The sequence below is a fragment of the Anarhichas minor genome, unplaced genomic scaffold (assembly GCF_050575085.1).
Source record: "Anarhichas minor isolate MPS153535 unplaced genomic scaffold, ASM5057508v1 ptg000030l, whole genome shotgun sequence".
NCBI classification, from domain to species: Eukaryota; Metazoa; Chordata; class Actinopteri; order Perciformes; family Anarhichadidae; genus Anarhichas; species Anarhichas minor.
The window spans coordinates 6670003-6689836 of record NW_027466476.1 but is presented as its reverse complement, the minus strand read 5'-3'; the positions used below and the strand labels follow the sequence as shown (position 1 = coordinate 6689836).

Here is a 19834-nt window from a genome sequence, read left to right as displayed (position 1 = left end):
AAAACAAAAATAAAGTTTTTTTAACAAAAAAACTGATTTATGCACATGTCCACATAGTTAATAGTCTTATATTTAAGGTGTTTGATATTTTAGAGATATTGTAAAGATGTATGTAAACTTTCGATGGGATAATTCTTGGTAACTTTGGCCAACATGTGCCCACTAACTCTCCTCTTAATTGCAGAGGGTGTGAAGGTGTAGTGGACTTGGTTGAGGAGAGGCGCTGCAGACTTTTGGCCGAGCTTCTGGAGTCATTTAGGAGCACCAATAAACGACCCACTGGATACTGAGAGATCCTGGAGGCAGTAAAGTGTCCCCCCTGTCCAGAGGGTGATGCAACCAGAGGAGGGGGAGAGAGGATCATCCGGCTGCTGCCAACAGAAAGAAACTGATGCTGCCTGCAGTCTGAAGTTGTTTAATGAGCGAACTGTTAGCGCCTACAAATGACGAGGCATCGGACATTTATCAACGTATCAAACAGAAACATTAGGAGAACCTCAGGTATGAATAGTTCATCTTCGTACTGACAGAGCGCTGTCTTTCTACCGGCTATGCTAACATCGTTAGCCTACCGATAGCATTAGCAGCCTTAGCTTAGCCGTTGCTTAACTGGCAGTTGAGGTGAATTAACTGCCTGAAAAGAAACGGACAAACCTAATCTGAAGCTACGTTGAGTACGGAGACTCGCTTTGTTTGTTCGTTTGTTTTAAATAGCAAACAATTGCTGTTTTAAGCACCATCAAACCAGATTTTTGGTCAGCTGTCAAGCTAGGAGAAATCACTTGGACCTATACTAAAGACAATTTCAAAATAAGTTATGAGGTGTTGACATGTAGCCTCAGTGTCGTTCATAATTAAATGTGCGTCAGTGTAACTAACTGTGGTAAACACAGCTTTATTTAAAATGTAAAGTTATTTAAGTTTAACTGCAACAGTAATTGTGTTGACTTTTGTCACAAAGCTTTTGTTTGTGGTGATTTTAAATCAATTCTGTGATACATTTCTAATTCTGCTACTTTAGTACTCAGCACATCTTTACAAGGCTTACGTTAACTATAGCTACATATTTTTCAATGATTTCTCTAATGTAAGTTCTTTTCACCGTTTTGACTCTTATAGTAAATTGGAAGTGTCTTGGCTCTTACTATCGGCAGTATAACCCATATTACATCTACTATACTTTACTTTATATCATCTATTATACCTCTACTTTAACTCTATGTATATAATCTTGCTCTGTCAGAGTTTTGATATAATAACAACACTGTCATGAAGAGTTGTTGAAGGGTTGTGCTTACGTGTCTAGCTCTGTGCTTTTGTTTTGAAGGCGTGTGTCCAAACAGGAAGTGAAATGACTGACATTCCCTGCGTGCCTGACCTAATGGCTAACTAGCTAGCTGTGTTATCTCCTTGGTTTTAAAGTTGATATTTTTGTCTACAACATGATTGAACCGGCGTATGCTCTCTCCATATAGTGGGTTTGTTGTCTTCATCTCAAAGTGTTGGTTGGTGGAAGCATCTGCTTGTGTGGTTGAATGACACTCTGTTTGGGCTAACGTTAGCCGTGCGGCTGCTAATGTAGGTGTAGCCCAAGAACAATGTAAATGTGCCACCCCCCTGAGAAAAGTCAACAGTGAAGTGATGTTGCAGCATGTCAGTGGCCTTTGGGCATACTATAGCAGAGCTGTGGCCTCTGTTGAGTATCTTCCTAAATCCTCCTCTCTCTCTCATACTAAATCATCTCCCCTTTTGACCACAGATGTTTCTCAACTTTCCTGGAAATGGCTTAGGAAGAGCAATATTTCACAGCCCACTCTTTAAATCAATGTCTTGGTAAATCTGACTTATGAGACACTCCTTGGCTCTGCCTGATCATTGCTTTGCTCTTAGATAATCTTTTTTTTGGGGGGAAAACTCTCCAGTCTTGGGAACTTTGCCCCGAGGTGAGAGTAAATAAATAAATATGTTCCCAAGACAGCCTAATAGGTCAGGTTTACACCCATTGGTTAAATGTATTAAAAATGGTTCAATTAGTTGTGTTAGGCAGGACTACTCACAAAAACGCCACAGCTCAATCATTTCTTTACCTATACAAAGATTAATGTGAGCCTACATCATAAAAAATGGCTTCTTTAATTGCATTCCAGGCTTGTGTATTAATAGGCATATTATTATATAATGAAATTCAAGGTTTGACAGTGTCTGCTCTGTCTCAGGCAGACTGGTGCCTGCTTGTCGTTGTACACACACAGTCACCCTTTTTAGGGTTTTTTTTTACCACAGGAAACTGATGTTATGGCAAGTAAGTGCCTCCCCGCAGTTAAAGCGTGAATAAGGAAGGCGAGCAGGGAAGGGGCATTAATGAGTTACTATACCAGTGCTGCGCTCCCCCCCCCCCCCCCCCTCCCCTCCCTCTTTCTCTCCCCAGACTCAACTCGGCTGTTTCTTCTTCTGCGTTTTCCGTCTCGTGCTTCGTCCGGCTGTCTGTAAAGGAACACTACACACACACACTCTTGTTCCTTTGGCCAGCCTCGGATCAGATCCATTGCATTCATTAACACTGAAATTGAATACTGCCGCTCTATTTAATTTGAATCAGGATTAAGTGTTATTGGCTTCTGGCGTATCAAGGAGCAGCTTACATTCTGCAGCGCACAGAGCTACATGGCTAAATTGAGTCACATGTAAATTCTGTGGACAACCTCTTAGCGCTCATAGCATGGATAATGATGGACTTTTTGTATTAAATAGGCAACATTATGACATTTTTAAATAATCATATCCTTTGATGTTTAGTAGATTCTGAATATCGGCACCCACAATCTTTCTTCCTCCTCAACAGATTGATGCAGTTAGCTAATATTTTAGAAAATGTCTGCTAGTTGTAGAGAAACCTTTTCATTTCTGTGTGTGCTATATTTAAACAACAATGCATCATTATCTCAAACGGTCCTGTGGGGTCACCAAAGAAAATAGTTTTTCAGCATCACAGAAACGGCATTGTTTTCGATGCGGTGTGATTCATCACAGATGTTGGTGTATACGACGGTGGAGTCTGAGAGGCTAGTGTGTATAAATGCATGGTATATATATTGCAGTTATTGTTTTTTTTTTAAGTTTCTAAAGTGGTTCACACACACAAACCCTTTTTTGCTGGAGATTTGCAGAGTGAGAGAGTGAAGGAAAAGGCAGCTGCCCCATTTAGCTGCACTTCTGGTCCACAGCCTGTGCTCCCATGTCTATTCAGATCCAATGAAAAGAGATCTGCCTTCAGCTAGCTGCTCCCTGTTTCAGACATCTGCTTTGACACACATTCAGCTATTCAGAAAACTGGCTGCAGTCGTTTCTGAGTGCACATGTCAATGCTCTGGTAAAACGCCCTGTCAACCGTTTGTTTTATGAATAAATACACGCAGTCCGTACGGAGTTATGTGTACAGATAAGGCTGGAAAGTGTTACATAGAAGGGTCATAATATAGTGTAATGTAAGCTGAGTCCTATTGATTGTCCTGTAGCCTCAGCTGGAGACGATAGTCGCCTGGTGGCATGTATGAGTTTAGCAGCTGCGTTGGTGCTCATACACGTCTTTGTACCCCTCAAATACGTAAGAAGACATGCGCAGCAGGACGGTCGAAGTGCTGGCAAGACAACAGAAGCTTCCCAGACATTTATTCATAGCTGCGTATATAAGTTAAGATGACCTGTCGACATACAAAGTCCAGGTCTGGGTAACATGTAGCGAGACCTGTTCAGACATGAGTATGGCCACAACATAAAGCTTCCAAATAAGGTGATGCCTGTGGGGATGCAGATGTTCAAACTGAGGAGACCCTGACTGGGGGAAAGATGCATGGTGTCGACGTAGACTTTATATTCATGAGTGGTCGAAGAAGTTGCAGATACAAACATGCTTCAAAGTATACTCTGAAAGTTGAGTTTGTGTCATAACCATAACCCTGCTGTCTGTTTTCAGGGACTAAAATCTACCAGCTGAGACACATTATTCGCCATTTCCTCCCCATGAGGCGGGGAAGATTGTTTCTTTCTAACCTTACACATAACTGTCTGTGGTCTGATGGCATGTGACCTGTGTTTTATTGCTGTAAGAACAGTTGGCATGTTATTTTGAGTAAAGATTTCAGGTCCTGCAACTTCACATTTTTATCTTGAAGTCCAGTCAAACTCTCCTCCTAACTCTTCCTGAAGGCCAGGGCTGTGTGTCTTTGTCGTCTGGTCGTATGAATTAGGTGAAGCTAAATACTTCTCAGCATCTACGTCACTGGAGGCCAAGGTTAACCCGACAGAAACGATAACCAAAATAAATATCGCCACAGGCAGTAAGAAAATGGATGGCAAGCCAGTACGCTCAAAGTGAAAGATTCGGTGCAGGATGACAGATTTAAAGTAACATCTGTACCAAGAAAAAACACAGCTGAAATCTATTAGAGAAGTATTTGATTTTGAAGAGAGTCGAGTTGTGGTTTAGTAGCAGGTTATTTTGGATTCTCTGGAGAGAGAGAAGGTTGACAATGTATGTGGCTCGGATGGGAGCTATTGTGTGCCGATCACCCCCGGCTTTATCAGACCTTAAATATTGATTTATTTTCGCAGTGTGTGTGTATGTAGTTAAGATTCATGGAAATGCTTCAGTCTGCGTATTGTCTAAACATTTGTGCTTCTCACAGGGTTCTGTTTAAAGTCTGATTTACTGCGAGTTAGTGATTATATGTATTTCCATATCCGAACAATAAACTTCTGCTCAGGAAAACAACAGACCTCAGAGATAGATTGTTTGTTGTGTTCCCGATGCACAATAACTCACTTTGTTTCCTCTCAAGAGCCTTCAAGCTAAAAAAGAGCTCCAAATCTGTGCTAAAGTACTTACTCTTTGTCTCCAGCTGCGTCCCAAATCACTTTTCTTGCTATCGTGGCATCGAGTCAGGTTCTCCTCAGACCTGGACGCAACATGCGAACAATACGAAATAAAGAATAAAGTTTTATACAAGCTTTTGTGATTTGGTTACAGCCAGTTTCACCGCCCTGTCCACTGCCAAATGAACACCGTTTTATAGGCAGCAGATACATCCAACATCGCTTTAGGTGCTTCATTTGAAATAGTTTGAGAGAATAATTTTTTTGTCATTAATTCAAGCCACATTTTCGCAACAATGCACGAGGCAGCACACCAGATCACACTCAAGAATGTGCTCCCATTAAATAGGTATTAGGAATCTTTTCTGGGTCGTCGAGTTGTTTTAAATAGAGCAACAGTAATTGTGAACTGGAATGAGCACATCTTGCACGAACATGGCACTAAATGATTTCTTGGCCGTGCGAGATGATTATTCAGTGCATCAGACCGGTTGCCCGGTAACAGACTAACACACTCATATTTTTTGGGCTCGCTAAATATGACTGCAGTTGTGTTGGTTTGAGCTTTCACTTTGATCTGAGAAGGAATCTACTTTTTTCCCTTTTTTGGGGCTCTGCTGCTTATTGTTCTGCACCAGAAAAAGATGGAAAAACTCTGTCTTGCCCATCTTTGTCCATGCAAACCACCCACACTGATTAAACGCTTTATCGGCGCGGTCGGTGTTGCAGCTGACAGCCGAGTGAAACTCTGAACTGACTGAACCATCACAAACACACGAGAGCCATCTAGTGGAGATATCGGTTGGCCTTTTGAAAGCCTCTATTTCAATGTCCGCCTTTAGAGTCTGGTATCACCCCTAAAGCTGTTTCAACAGCTTCCAAATGTTACTGCAGTGATGGGGATCGGGAGAATAAGCAAAGGAATATCCTATCTAGAATAAACCACAGATAGGAAAAGGTTTTCTACAAGTGCTCAGCTATTCAGTGTGGTCTCACCGTTTTCTAGTGTTCAGGGAATAGCCTCTGTGGAAAGAATTCCTCCTCCGTGGAAAACTAGAGCTATCACTCTGCGCACTGACATACATTACCTTTCTCCTCCCCTCCTTCGTGCACAGATTGAGCTGTAAATGTATCGGCGTCACAGAGCTCAGTATGAAGAAGTCGGTCCGGCCAGCGGTGAGTAAGGTGAGCGGAGATCGAGGGAAGGCGGACGCCACGGTGACGTCTGGGACCGGAAAGCCTGCAGCCAAGACCAGCACTACTGCACCGCTGTCTAAGGTAAGAGACTCGTCACGTGACCGACTACATGCAGGTGTGAATTTGATTTGATTTTCTTGTTTGGAAGTGAGTTTATTGGTTGTTTTGTGTGCTTTCAGGTGAAAAGCAATGATGATCTTTTAGCAGCTATGGCCGGAGGATCAAGTAATGCCGTCAACAAGACCAAGAGGACGGCCTCCACCGGGACTAATGCTAGCAACCTAGACAGCAAGCCAAAGACAACGTCGGGTAATATTCTACGCACATATTTGAGTTTCATCTTTCGTAAGTTGTTTCACTGAAAATGTAAAGAGTACTTCTTTTTTTTTTTCTCTTTCTCTCTCTTACCAGGTGCTTCATCCAAGCGGACGACCACATCGATTTCCAAGGAGCCAAATTCGTCACGAGACCGTCTTCGGACATCCAGGACCTCCGCCAATAAGAAGCAGTTGGTCTCCGGGACTGCAGCGGGCGACACAGCCTCGGGGAAGCGCTCTCGTGGCCAGCTCCTGCCAGAGCCTGATGGCCGTATGAGCAAGTCTAAATCAGACAGCCAGATCAGTGATAAGGTGGCTCTGGAGACCAAAGTGAAAGACCTGTTGGGTTTGGCGAAAAGCAAAGATGTGGAGATCCTCCACCTTCGCAGCGAGCTGAGGGGCATGAGGGCCCAGCTCGGCTTGGGAGGGAAGGAAGCGCCGCAGCAGGAAGAAGCTGGGGAGGAGGAAGAGGAGGAGGAGGAGGAGGAAGAGGAGGAGGAGGAGGTGGAGAAGCCCCCGGTTTCAGCCATCACAGCAGCTGATGTGGAGTCCACTCTGATTCTCTTACAAGAGCAGAACCAGGCCATCCGAGTGGAGCTCAACCTGCTGAAGAGTGAGAACCGGATGCTGAAAGACCGGCTCAATGCGCTGGGCTTCTCTCTGGAGCAGAGGCTGGATGCGTCCGACAAGCTATTCAACTACGCCTCACTGAGCCCGGACCTGGCCGTGGGCAGCGGGCAGAGTGATGGCGGAGGAACGGGTACGCTGACCTCCTCGGTGGAAGGCTCGGCCCCCGGCTCCCTGGAGGACCTGCTCACGGGACACCAGCACGGAGGCTCAGCGGACAACCTCGACAGTGAATCTAGCGAGGTCTACCAGGCCGTCACCTCCAGCGACGACGCCCTGGACGCCCCCTCAGGAGCCTCCTCGTCATCCGAATCGGAGTGCGCGCCCAGCAGGGAGCGCTCGCGGAGGGGCAGCAGTGACAATGCCAGCGAGGTGTCAGTCGCGTGTCTGACGGAGCGCATCCACCAGATGGAGGAGAACCAGCACTGCACCGCCGAGGAGCTCCAGGCCACGCTGCAGGAGCTGGCCGACTTGCAACAGATCACCCAGGAGCTGAACGGAGAGAACGAGCGGCTCGGCGAAGAGAAGGTGATCCTCATGGACTCCCTGTGCCAGCAGAGCGACAAGCTGGAGCTGTACGGTCGACAGATCGAGTACCTGCGCTCCCTGCTGGATGACCATCACATATCGTACGGACTAGAGGAGGACATCAAGAGCGGCCGCTACATGGAGCTGGAGCAGCGCTACGGAGACCTGGCAGACAACGCCCGCTTTGAGAGAGAACAGCTGCTGGGGGTTCAACAACACCTGTCTAACACTCTGAAGATGGCTGAACAGGACAACGCCGAGGCCCAGGAGATGATCGGAGCGCTGAAAGAGCGGAACCACCAGATGGAGCGCATCATGGAGTCCGAGAGACAGGGTCGGGCCGCCATGGGGGCCGCTCTAGAAGAGTACAAGGCCGCGGTGAGCAGTGACCAGGCGGAGCTGAACCGCTGCAGAAACCAGCTGGACCAGGAGAGGCAGAGGGTGGCCGAGCTGTACTCCCTTCACACGGCCGGGGATAAAAATGACATCTGCCAACTGCTGGAAGGAGTGCGTCAGGGGAAAGAAGAGGCGGAGGCCAAGGCGGCGAAGTTGCAGGAGGAGCTGAAACAAGCCCACAGCGAACTCACCCGGCTGCAGGAGACTTTCAGTAAGGTGAGTTGAAAAGCGAAAGAGATTTAGAGATGTCAAATCGCAGGCTATTACAGAAATAATGTGTAGGGCATCAGTTTCCTGAAGCCATAGGATGCTAAATTTAAGTGTTTGGCCTAGATGGGACTGAGAGTTTAATTGTCTGTGGAGCAGAGCCAGATTCAACCTTGTAAATGTCACAGATTCAGCATCCAGGTCTCCAGAGTCTACCTTCCTGTTGGTACCTTAGCAACATGACACTAAGCAGAGGATGTACTTAACACACTGTACACAATACATCTCTATAAATAACTGTATGACACTGCTGCAGCTTTGTTGCACATTAGTCAGCTAATTACTTCGTGGCTTGTTAATGAAATGAACAATACAACTCTTCCTGTGTGTGTGTGTGTGTGTGTGTGTGTGTGTGTGTGTGTGTGTGTGTGTGTGTGTGTGTGTGTGTGTGTGTGTGTGTGTGTGTGTGTGTGTGTGTGTGTGTGTGTGTGTGTGTGTGTGTGTGTGTGTGTGTGTGTGTGTGTGTGTGTGTGTGTGTGTGTGTGTGTGTGTGCGCGTGCAGCTGGACAGGGATTACAGACACTTCCAGGAGCAGGTGCAGCAGCAGATGGCCGAGCAGGAGCGCGTGCTGGAGAAGCAGCGCGTGGAGCTGCAGGAGAAGGAGACCGAGATCGCAGACATGAAGGAGACCATCTTTGAGCTGGAGGACGAGGTGGAGCAGCACCGAGCTCTCAAACTCCACGACAACCTCATCATCACGGACCTCGAGAGTAAGCGGGCCGAACACACGGAACAGTGTAAACTCGTTGTGATGGTCCGACTTTGACTGACTTTGTAGGTTTATGCGCCCTCATGTTTGCTGGAGCAGCCAGTAAGAACCAATGAATCATGTTTCACATCTCAAAAGTCTTAATCTCCTGGCACCATGTGTTTGTCAAACTTCCTCTAACTGTGAATCTTCAGTGTAACACTTGTGGTATTGAGTCAAACAAACATGCATTCACTTATATACCTGTTTCAGACTCGGTGAAGAAGCTGCAGGACCAGAAGCACGACATGGAGAGAGAGATTAAGATTCTTCACCGCAAACTGAGGGTAAGAGCGCTGCAGGCGGGTAGTGAGCGATTTGAGGGCAGACATGCAAATAATAGTTAGCATGAAGCTCTTTTGTTTTAGATTGCTTCATTAGGAGAAAGGAAGACGGCACATGAAACTGCAGCAATTTTAGGCCGGTACTTTTATGTCGACACTGGTTGAAACCATAGACTGTATGTAAAGATGGACGACGCATCTCCACTTCCTCCCATTGAACAAATGTGAAGCCAAAAATATTGCTGATACGGGCGCTGCCATCTTGCGCTGGTGCCAAAGTCTGTGCAGTTGTGATCGGGGGTGGAGCCACACTATCGAGGTCCCGCCCATACACCGGCCAAACCCAATCACGAGCCACCTAGTTGCTTTACCTGCTGTTTCGCTAGAAAGATACAACTAACCATAATATCTCTATGAATACATTCATGATCAAATTGACTGTTCTATTATAGAAACTCGTTATTCATGTTTCAGAAACATCATCTACGTGATGTATGTAAAGATCTTTGTATAAAGTCTCTTTTTGGAACAGACAATCATGGTTATTGAAAGTTAAATCTCCTCTCGTGTGTGTGTGTGTGTGTGTGTGTGTGTGTGTGTGTGTGTGTGTGTGTGTGTGTGTGTGTGTGTGTGTGTGTGTGTGTGTGTGTGTGTGTGTGTGTGTGTGTGTGTGTGTGTGTGTGTGTGTGTGTGTGTGTGTGTGTGTGTGTGTGTGTGTGTGCGCAGGAGGAGTCGATGGAGTGGCGTCAGTTCCAGGCTGATCTGCAGACGGCTGTCGTCATTGCTAATGACATCAAGTCCGAAGCGCAGGAGGAGATCGGAGACCTGCGGCGCCGGCTGCTGGAAAACCAGGACAAGAACGAGAAGCTGTGCAAGGAGCTGGACGAGGTCAAGACCCGCAAGTAAGACCCACGGACAGACGCTTGGACGAGCCCCAACGTCACGCTGACATCGTCTGTCTTGTGTTTGTACAACAAACGAGGGAATCTCTAACTTTGCTTATGTGATTGTGATTCATGGTGCTCGGTTACAGGGTTTGCATCCATTTATCTCTGAATTCCACAGTTGAAAAATTGCCTTTTACAGAATAAACAATTTATTTATACTTAGAATTTCCCCATAACTGTCGCTACAGCATGATATAAACCCCAGAATAAGATCCTTCCTCCAACCATGATTTAGAAGATGACAGCGTAGGAGTTGTGAGTGTACATACTGAGCAGAGTACTGTGTGTTTCCCAGGCAGGACGAGGAGAGAGGCCGAGTGTATAACTACATGAATGCAGTGGAGAGGGACCTGGCTGCTCTCAGACAGGGGATGGGTCTCAGCCGGCGATCGTCCACCTCCTCAGAGCCCTCGCCCACCGTCAAAAACCTCATCAAGAGCTTCGACAGTGCCTCACAAGGTACCCCACAACCACAACATGCTCCGCTTTCCTCACTTGTATCCCTTGCTTGTCCACACAGAAGGAACTTTTCTCCCGACACAGTTCATGGCATCAGGAGTTGTGGACCAGGTCTAAACTGAGCTGTGTGTGTGCGTTCCTTTTCGCTCTTAATTTAGGTCCACCTTCCAATGGGAGCGCCCCGGCGACGCCAACAGCCACGGCCGCTCCGATACCACGCACCCCCCTCAGCCCCAGTCCCATGAAGACGCCCCCAGCAGCTGCTGTTTCCCCCATACAGGTACAGGAGGACAGGCTTCACGTGTTACCTTTCACATTTCATACTTTTCAGTGGTTAGTTAGAAGCTTTATTGACCGCAGTGTGAAAAGACGGTATTAAAAACTACGTAAGATGGAAAACTTATCATTAACAAACATGGTTTTAAAAGACATGAATATAGTTAAAACTAGAATTGACTTGATGCAAGGTTTGGTTTGCAAAGTTCTTGCACACCTGAAAGTCTTATCGCCGGATCTAACACTCATGAATGAGGATCAAACTATTATTGTTTTGTGTATGATAGTGTGTTTTTGCCCAGTGAAGTGTTTATTAATATTCAGATAAACAAACTTTCCCAGGAGTCAGTGAACTGTGTGAACAGTAAATATGAGACGCACCCTGTCCTTTCTGTATTTGTACTCGCAGTATACTCTCTCAGATGTGAACATACATCCCACTCATTCTTATACACTTTTTGTATAATAAATAACTTTGTCTGTTCACACGGTGAGCACACATATGTAAGAGTATATCACTTGTAGGTGAACTAACCATAATAAATCAAAACACACATAATATAAATAGTTTTTTACTGTCCTGTGAAATCCATGTGTCTGTGTGTTTTTAAAGAGCAATTCAAAACCGCTTTGTTCCGGTGGGTTTTTGATTGTTAGCATTAATAGTTCAGGCTGTGAAATCACCAAATTTAGAGACACTTGGTTTTCTTTGGACAGCAACAATTAATTTCGCTATTTAGAAATGTTGTATTTACACGTTTTAGATTGTATTTTTCTCAATTAAGACCACTTGCATGATTTGTAATACAGAAAGCTGTTATTTGCTGTTTCAGAGACACTCCATAAGTGGCTCCATGTCAGCAGCCAAGCCGCTCTCCTCCCTGAGTGATAAGAGGCCCAGCTACACGGACATCACCATGCCAGGTGAGTCAGCCGTCACAGTGATCGTTTAAACACACTCCACACGCCGTAGAGGGCAGAATAATGTGCTGGTAAATATGGGTCACACACAGGAAATGCCAGAGTCCTCTGCCCTCCGCTACACTTTTGTCACAGTGAACTAAGGACTAACAGGAACGGACCTCCGCTCTCTCGTGAGAAATGACCCCTCAGAGGCCTGGAGTTGACAGTGAGCAGGTTTACTGTATGTTGACTTCATGTTTGAGTTAATCAAAACACTGGAGTGGGACGATAAGAGGGAAAAGATGAACCACCACGTAATGTAGAATTTCCCACAGTTCGTTCTCACCAGTAATGAGTTCAAGTGTTTTATGTGAACGTGCAGACTTGGCCATAGGCTCCATCCATTTATTTTTCTCTGAGTGATTGTTTTGGAATGTGGCTCTTTTATTGACCCTGTTATCTAATTCCAGAGTAAGTCCCTTATAGAAGCACTATATGTCATGTAAATACTGTGATGTATCCACAGCGGAGCACCTTCTCAGGGGAACCTCGGCTAGCCGACCTCCGTCTGTCCACCAGAGGGTCCCCAACATGGACTCCACCAAGACAATATCAGGTCAGAGATGCTTGCTGAGTTAAACAAACTTATTTTAAACCAGCTCAGTCGATAGTTTAGTTTTAAGAAAAACGGTCTTTAATCGTGTCCCCCATCCTGAGCAGTGTCCCGCCGGAGCAGTGAGGAGATAAAGAGGGACATGTCTGCTCCAGATTCCTCCTCAACCTCCCTGATGGCTATGAGTGCTGCCTCCTCCCCGCTCTCCCTGTCCTCCTCCTCCCCCACCGCCTCCATCACCCCCACAGCACGCAGCCGCCTAAGGTACCACCTGCTGGGCCACTGACTCACCTGTGTGTTGTACTGATATGATACGAGTCGCTCACGCTGCCGGTTTAAAGTCCGTGTTTTCATTCTGGTCAGTGATTTTAGTCGGCCGGTTTGACTTCACCTCTTCATACTGTAGTCGCGATTGGTCTCCTGACAAATCATACAGCCCAGGACGCCTCTCCGAGCTCGCTAAGCAAACATGCTTACCATGTAATCTGCTCGCCTCACTGACTTAGTAAATCTGTTAAAACTGTTGAGTGTTTGCTCACGCGTGTCTTCTGTGTGACTGCTACAGAGAAGAGAGAAAGGACCCGCTGTCAGCACTGGCCAGAGAGTATGGAGGCTCCAAGAGAAATGCTCTGCTGAAGTGGTGCCAGAAGAAGACTGAGGGTTATCAGGTAGGTCCCTGGAAGGTACCAGCTGATCCGATCCCACATGACGTTTCTAGAACTCTTCCCCAATATGTTGGGAAGAAGCTGGCATTAAGTAACAAACATAGCGAAAGGTTTTACACATCACGGCCTGTTTACAGGAGTTGGGGAGAGAAAAAAGGTTGTATGAAGCCTTTTGTAATCTCATTACAGTGCCAGTTCTCATCAAAAGCGACAAGATGAGCTTCAAAAACAGTTTTTCCTTCCGCTGGTTTGAGTTTCATGGTAGTATAATATATTTTGTACTACATGTCAGAAACTGATGTTTATGTTCGTAGTTAAAATCAATGAATCATGCAAAATAAGAGACGGAGGTTTTTCTTTTATAGTATCAGAGCTGATTGTTGTTGTTTTTTGTTGTTAGATCAGTACATACTGTCAAGAGGGTAATCATTTTTAACACTTAACTGAATCTGTAGCAGCTCCCTGAGCTGTACAGTGACTGTGACAAAGCATGAGCGTTGTCCTGGTTGATTTGGCGACTCCTGTGGTTACTGGTGGTACCAGCAAGTACAGTTTAATACTACAGTTCCCAGAATTCTGGAGGCAGCAAACATGAATGAAAAACAGTAAAGATGGATTACATGCTGCATCACTTCCTGTGAATCCCTCGTACATACTTAAGTAGCAAATTACAAGACAGAGCGGGAATGGCAGACTCCGCCACTAAAAATGAAACTTACTTTATAGAGAGTTACGAATAAAATGTAAATACTTTTTGCAGAAGAAATTCAGACCATGAGTAGAATCAAAAACGATGGTTTGAGATCATTCAAATCTTTAGGATTAGAGCTTTGCCTCTTTGGAGCTGAAGTGCGTCTCTGTCCTCATCTGTCCTTTCAGTCCGGTGTGATGGTGGTGTTGTTGTTGTTGTTGTTGTTGAATGCAGTTTGAGACTGATTCAAATCGAAGCTCACCTGTCTAAATGTGTGCAGAGATAATAAATGTCAAAGTTAAACCTAGAAATGACCCACAGGTGTGGCACTGCCTCTTGCCACATTGAAGCGATGTTTACTCCTTTTAAACTGATGTAGGTTGTGGTTACCATGACTCTGTGGTTGCTCTCCAGGAAGTGTGCAACATTTCACACATCCTGCAAGTTACATACCTGACAAAAACACGAGGCTATCTCTGAGTCATAGCGACACTATCCAGATTATAGTTGAGGAGACTCGCTTGTCGAGTTGCATTTAACCTTAGTGGTTGTTTAAAATGTCACGGATTTACAGCCTCCGCAAAGGTCAGCAGGCAGTTGATGATAAATATGATATGGATGAGTACTGTTGACACGTCATATAAAATCCCAGATCTGTCAACAGATCAAGCTGCAGGTCTCTGTGGTTAAATCATTTTAAAGAGTTCCACGACAACTGAATTTATACTCTGCTCAGATCGGACCCACAGATTGGTTTTCTATTGACTCCTTGTTCTGTCGAGTTAAATCAAAGTTTACGTGGCTGATCGCCGCTTTGTTTTTCAGAACATTGACATCACGAACTTCAGCAGCAGCTGGAATGATGGCCTGGCCTTCTGCGCTGTGCTCCACACCTACCTGCCCGCACACATCCCCTACCAGGAGCTCACCAGCCAGGAGAAGGCAAGTAGAGCCCCCAGGAAAGCCCCGACCTTTAGGCCGCCACGACTCCGTCATCGCCGTTGTGTTAGAGTGTGACTTTGACTCTCTCTTCTTTTCTCAGAAGAGAAACTTCACCTTAGCTTTCCAGGCTGCAGAGAGCGTGGGCATCAAATGCACTTTGGTAAGCTTGATACCAATATCAAACGACTTTATTCTGATAAATATGAGAAAAAACGAAATAATGGGAAAGAAGGAAAATCCAGACACAACTTTGGGTCAGATGAAATGCCTTAATTTGGACAGTATGTATACTCAGAGGAATGTGTACATAAACGTGTATGTCTGTCTCTCTTTGACCATTTTTAGAGTTATTATTTTTCATATATCATCTGTTTTTGATATGTCCCCCTTACTCATAATTAAATATACTGACATTCTAATCATTAACCAGAGATGAACTACAGTACAGTTTTCATCTGTATAGTGTGGCGTCTATACAATAATAAAGGGACCCAGGAGACGATTAGCTTAGTTTAGCAAAAAGACGTGTGTGTAGTGTGTAGTAAATGAGATACAACATGTTAACTATTTAGGTAGGCAGAGTTTGTTAGCTTTGGAAAGAATCAGGAAAGCTGTCTTTATGCTAAGCTAAGCTAACCTGCAGCTGGCTGTAGCTTTATATTTAGCAAGTGATGTCAGTCGTCTCATGTAACTCAGGAAGAAAGAACTTTTCCCAAAATGTCAAACTACGACTCCTTTTAAGGAGAAATAAAGAGGAAAGGTGTTTGTTAAGGGGTTGAATGTGTGGTCTGGTTCACAAGTATGTACACAGTATTAAAGTGTCTTGTTTACATTATCTAGGATATACTGCAGGTTTTAGTGGGACAGATGTCTTCAGTTTAGCGGTGAGTTTTCCTCCTTAACCGTCTCTTTCTCTGTCTCTGTCTCTGTCTCTCTGTGTGTGTGTGTGCGTGCGTGTGTGTGTGTGTGTGTGTGTGTGTGTGTTCCAGGACATAAATGAGATGGTGCACACAGAGAGGCCGGACTGGCAAAGTGTCATGACTTATGTCACAGCCATATACAAGTACTTTGAGACCTGACTCCGCCATCTCACCCACCCTGCTCCTGCAGCACAATCAGAGCCACGCCAGCCCTCCTGAGCTCTCAGCAGCCTCTCGGACCCATGAACGACTGGTATACCTCTCCCCCCCCCCCCCCACCACCACCACAAAACACCCAGTCACGCTGCATGTCCTCAGTATTAAGCAGCATTAAACCTGAACCTCACTGAACTCACACACAGATGCTACATCCTTCCAATGCAGCGTAGCGGGTGCTTTGTGTTGCCTGTTTGTCTACTGTTACACTAGTAAGCCATGAGAAGTAACTCTGGTCAACCAAGTATGAACTGACCTGCGATCATCTCTTCCTTTGGTTCACGCCTGAAGGAGCTGCATGAGAAACGTCTCAGTGCCTTCGACCCGACTTTTCTTGGCAGATAATATTCCTTCACCCGCAACCTAGTTTCCATGGGAATTCCTGCAAAATCTGACCGTTTTTTTTTTTCTTTTCTTGGTTGTGAATAATTTGCAGAAAACATCAGCTTCTACAGAATAACAAACCACAAGTCAGAGATCTTGGAATTCCCCGGACAACCCTGAAAATACAAAAGACAGACGCAGCCTTTTTGCACCAAGTCTTCCAGACGTGACGGTTCGATACAGGTGCCTCTCTTTCCATGGATAAAAGTGCCTGTGAGAGTTATGATGCAGGAGACCAGGATATGAGCTCTCTCTCGCTATGTGCCAATCCTCCACAGAGGCCGGCAGTGACTTTTCACTACAGTTTGTGAAGCTGAAGATTTCGGGAGTTGTTGCCAAATATGTTTCCCAGCCCTTGTGATTGTCGATTTCTGATGCTGCAGACAGCTACTACATCAGCATCGGGTCGAGACTGACAGAAATATGCCATGTTCTACAACACTACTACACACTAAGCAGCACTAACGCACTCGTATGATGCTTGTTGTACACCGGTGCGTATAAACACGAATGAGTGTTTGCATTTTGTAGGCCTGCATTTGCCGTCTTAGACTTCTTTCATTAGGCACATACATGCACACGGCATCATTTCATCGTAAACCAAAATATGAGTGAGTAGTATTTAGTCTTTAGATAAAATGTGTGTTTGACATTTAAGTTGTGTTTAGATCAGAGAGCCTTAAACTTTAGAGTCTAATTAGAAGAATAGACTCAATGCGGCGCTGCATTAAAGGAATAGTTCAACTTATTGGGAAATACACGTATTCACTTTCTTGCAGAGCGTCAGAGGAGAAGATTGATTCAACTCTCAGGTTCCTGTACGGTTAATCTGAAGCTAGGACAAGGAGCTGGTTAGCTTAGCCTAGCATTAAAAAAAGCTCACTAATTGACATGCTATCTCTTAATTGTCTCTTTAGTCCTCGAGTCTGCTTAGAGGTGCTCGTTGGCAGATTTAGTTCGTACAATGCCAGGCTAGCTGTTTCCCCTCTGTTCCCAGTCTTAATGCTAAGCTAATCCCCTGCTGGCCCTAGCTTCATATTCAACACACAGACATGAGAGTGGTATCTTCTCATCTTTCACCCGGCAAGACGGCAAACAATTGTACTTTCTAAAATCATCTATCATCATTTCTAGCTCAAAATATGCAGAAGTAATTGGACATTTCATTGCGCCGTTGACTTCTGTTGTGTGTGTGAATACTGATGCGGTGTTAGACAGGTCATTTTTGAAATTCCTAGTATGACTTACAGTTACTATAGAGATACTTCGCAGCACACAATGTCATATAGTTTGTGCGATTTCAGTCGGCAACATTAATGTTGTGCATATCGCTTTAAGTCTCCTTATTTAGTATTTACAAGCTATATACAAACATGTAATCATTGATTTAAGAGCTTTAAGGACATTTTAAATGTTTAATAATGTAGTTTGTCAGCAGTAATAACTTCTCCAATAAGACTTATTTATATCATTACAACTGTGTTTCACTATATTGTCATTATTTATCTGTTAATATCCTACACTTATGGGTGTCCACGGGAGGAATTATAGTTGTGGACAAATGCATTAATAAACACTTAAATATGCTTACAGCTACATTTTATGTAAATTATAAGCCTTTTATTAAATGTATATATATATACTGCTTTGAAATGCTAAATAGGGGGATTTAAACTAAAGTGCCACCATGTTGTGCTGTGTGTTTATCGGGCCTCGACATACCAAGTTCACTGTATTTATTTTGCATGGTTACCAATTGTTGTAGTGAGGTCATTGCTTTATGTGTGTGTCTGGAGTGTCAATGAATTTACTTCACATACAGTACGTAGCTGCACTGAGATACGCTTTTTGTATTCCGCACTAATTTCCTGCCTTAACCAGTTCAGCCGAGGCTTCTGCGAGTGAAACTGTGATTCAAACCGCGGTGATCTTTGCTCACCGGGCATTGTGTCGCAGCGCGGAAACAGTCACTGAAACAAGGTCCTTCTTGTTTGAGCCCCTTGAGGAACACTTACTAGTGAGTGATGGTCATCAGCCGTGTCTGGTGGATTTGGACCAGATGAGGCTGCCAGCTGGCATCAATAGCAACATCAGATACGACATCTTTGTCTCGATTTAGAAGCACATCCTGCCAAGCTGCATCAACACAGTGTGTACAGCTGCATTAGACATTCAGTGGTTTAACGTTTGCACAAGGGCCTGCAACAATGACAGTTTTCTTTATTTTCTTTGTGTGTGTGTGTGTGTGCAAGAGAGAGTGCGAGTGAGGTATTTAATGACATTTGAAAGCATCGGCTCTCTGTTGATAGTGGTTGTGTGATAACATGTTGCTGAGGATTGTCAGCCAACAGTTTTATTGTGTGTTCCGCTTGGTTCCCACACCGGCCCACGTGTTTTATTGCTCCCGTCAGGAACGTGTGAGAGCTACAGAAAGAGTTGAAGCCTCTCCATCCTGGAAGTGGAATGTGTTTTTGATCACGCTTCAGTGATCCTGGGACTTTACGAGGTCCAGCGTGTGCCGATATGTAGAGTGATTGATGAACGCGAGGAGAGACCAGACGGCTGGCAAAAGCTAGGAAGCACATTCCACCTCCACACGATGCCGCCACGAGGGACATGTTACACTATTTGGGACCTGAGGTGTGTGTGTGTAGCTTTACCATAACGAGCAAATGTGAACAGTGCATTGTGTCTTTATTGGGTCCACTTCATCACAATACATTTATTTTTCTTTGTGTTTACTTGAAAATGCTCTGAGAATTCCACTGAACCTGCTTTAGTTTGTCTTTTTTGTTTCCATGTTGCCTTTTATTGTTACAATCCATGCCGCATTTTGTTTTTGGTGTGATTTTTATTGTTTTTATTTTTCCTCATCACACTACATGCAGTGCTGAAATGGTCCCTTTGAAAGGGTAAAGCTGAATGAATACGCGTGTGTGTGTGTCTTTGTGTGTAAAGGGACTAAGCTACAGTATTAAGTGCACATTACGATGATAATCAGTAAGAAATAAACGAAAACAACAAATTCCTTCTTTTGCTTAATCTTTTCTGGGACCATTGAAACAGACTCGTTTGTTGGTTTTAACTTCAGAAAAGCCGAGATGTAACATTTCTAGTTGACTCACAGTTGGTGGGACTGAGGGCAATTGTGACACACTTAATTCATCCAATCAGAATCAAGCTAGAGTGATGACACTCACTCTGCACATGCTCAGTAGGATTCTCTCTCTGTCTGTGGAGAAGGATCATTTCACCTCGGCAGAAGTTTTCAACAAAAAAAACAGATTTTGTGGTGTGAAAATTACTTTTTAGATGTAGGCCTACAGTGTTTATCTTCTGCTGTCTAAAGTTTAGTTGACTGCGAATTTAAACTTCAGTTTTATCTCTAGGTTATTGGTTACAAATGAACATGTACAACTGATGCTAAGCTTGCGTACCAGATTTTGGCCAAATAACCACCTTGTTTGTCTCTGTTGATATATTTAGTTTGTTAGAAAATTAACATATTTCACTAATTTAAAATGTAAAATACCATTTAAATGGGGTGTGTTAAAATACATCAAGTAACATACTTTTTGAATA

The 19834-nt window shown here is 44.5% G+C and overlaps 1 protein-coding gene across 3 annotated transcripts; it reads left to right on the top strand.

Annotated features, from left to right (window-relative positions):
• The first annotated feature begins 128 nt into the window (after nucleotides 1-128).
• On the top strand, nucleotides 129-19277 carry specc1la (sperm antigen with calponin homology and coiled-coil domains 1-like a). Of its 3 annotated transcripts, XR_012957518.1 has the most exons (17): nucleotides 129-501; nucleotides 5988-6150; nucleotides 6249-6378; nucleotides 6481-8153; nucleotides 8707-8914; nucleotides 9166-9239; nucleotides 9963-10138; nucleotides 10479-10642; nucleotides 10801-10922; nucleotides 11752-11842; nucleotides 12348-12437; nucleotides 12542-12698; nucleotides 13000-13102; nucleotides 14616-14732; nucleotides 14833-14892; nucleotides 15722-15905; nucleotides 16305-19277. XR_012957518.1 is itself a non-coding variant. In XM_076104431.1 (16 exons), the coding sequence occupies exons 2-16, from the start codon at nucleotides 6025-6027 to the stop codon at nucleotides 15809-15811; spliced, it is 3381 nt and encodes a 1126-aa protein (XP_075960546.1). In that variant the 5' UTR covers nucleotides 129-501; nucleotides 5988-6024; the 3' UTR covers nucleotides 15812-19277. The 3 variants fall into 3 exon arrangements, 2 of the variants coding, with proteins under 2 accessions (XP_075960546.1, XP_075960547.1); XM_076104431.1 differs by having other exon boundaries at nucleotides 15722-19277; XM_076104432.1 differs by lacking the exons at nucleotides 129-501; nucleotides 5988-6150; nucleotides 6249-6378; nucleotides 6481-8153 and having other exon boundaries at nucleotides 8899-8978; nucleotides 15722-19277.
• Nucleotides 19278-19834: the final 557 nt, after the last annotated feature.

Excerpts from the sequence above, each read along its gene's own strand:
- specc1la (XM_076104431.1), top strand. The coding sequence starts at position 6,025 with ATGAAGAAGTCGGTCCGGCCAGCGGTGAGTAAGGTGAGCGGAGATCGA. Across the intron at positions 10,923-11,751 it reads CTGCTGTTTCCCCCATACAG|AGACACTCCATAAGTGGCTC; the intron begins GTACAGGAGGAC and ends TTGCTGTTTCAG. Across the intron at positions 12,699-12,999 it reads ACAGCACGCAGCCGCCTAAG|AGAAGAGAGAAAGGACCCGC; the intron begins GTACCACCTGCT and ends TGACTGCTACAG.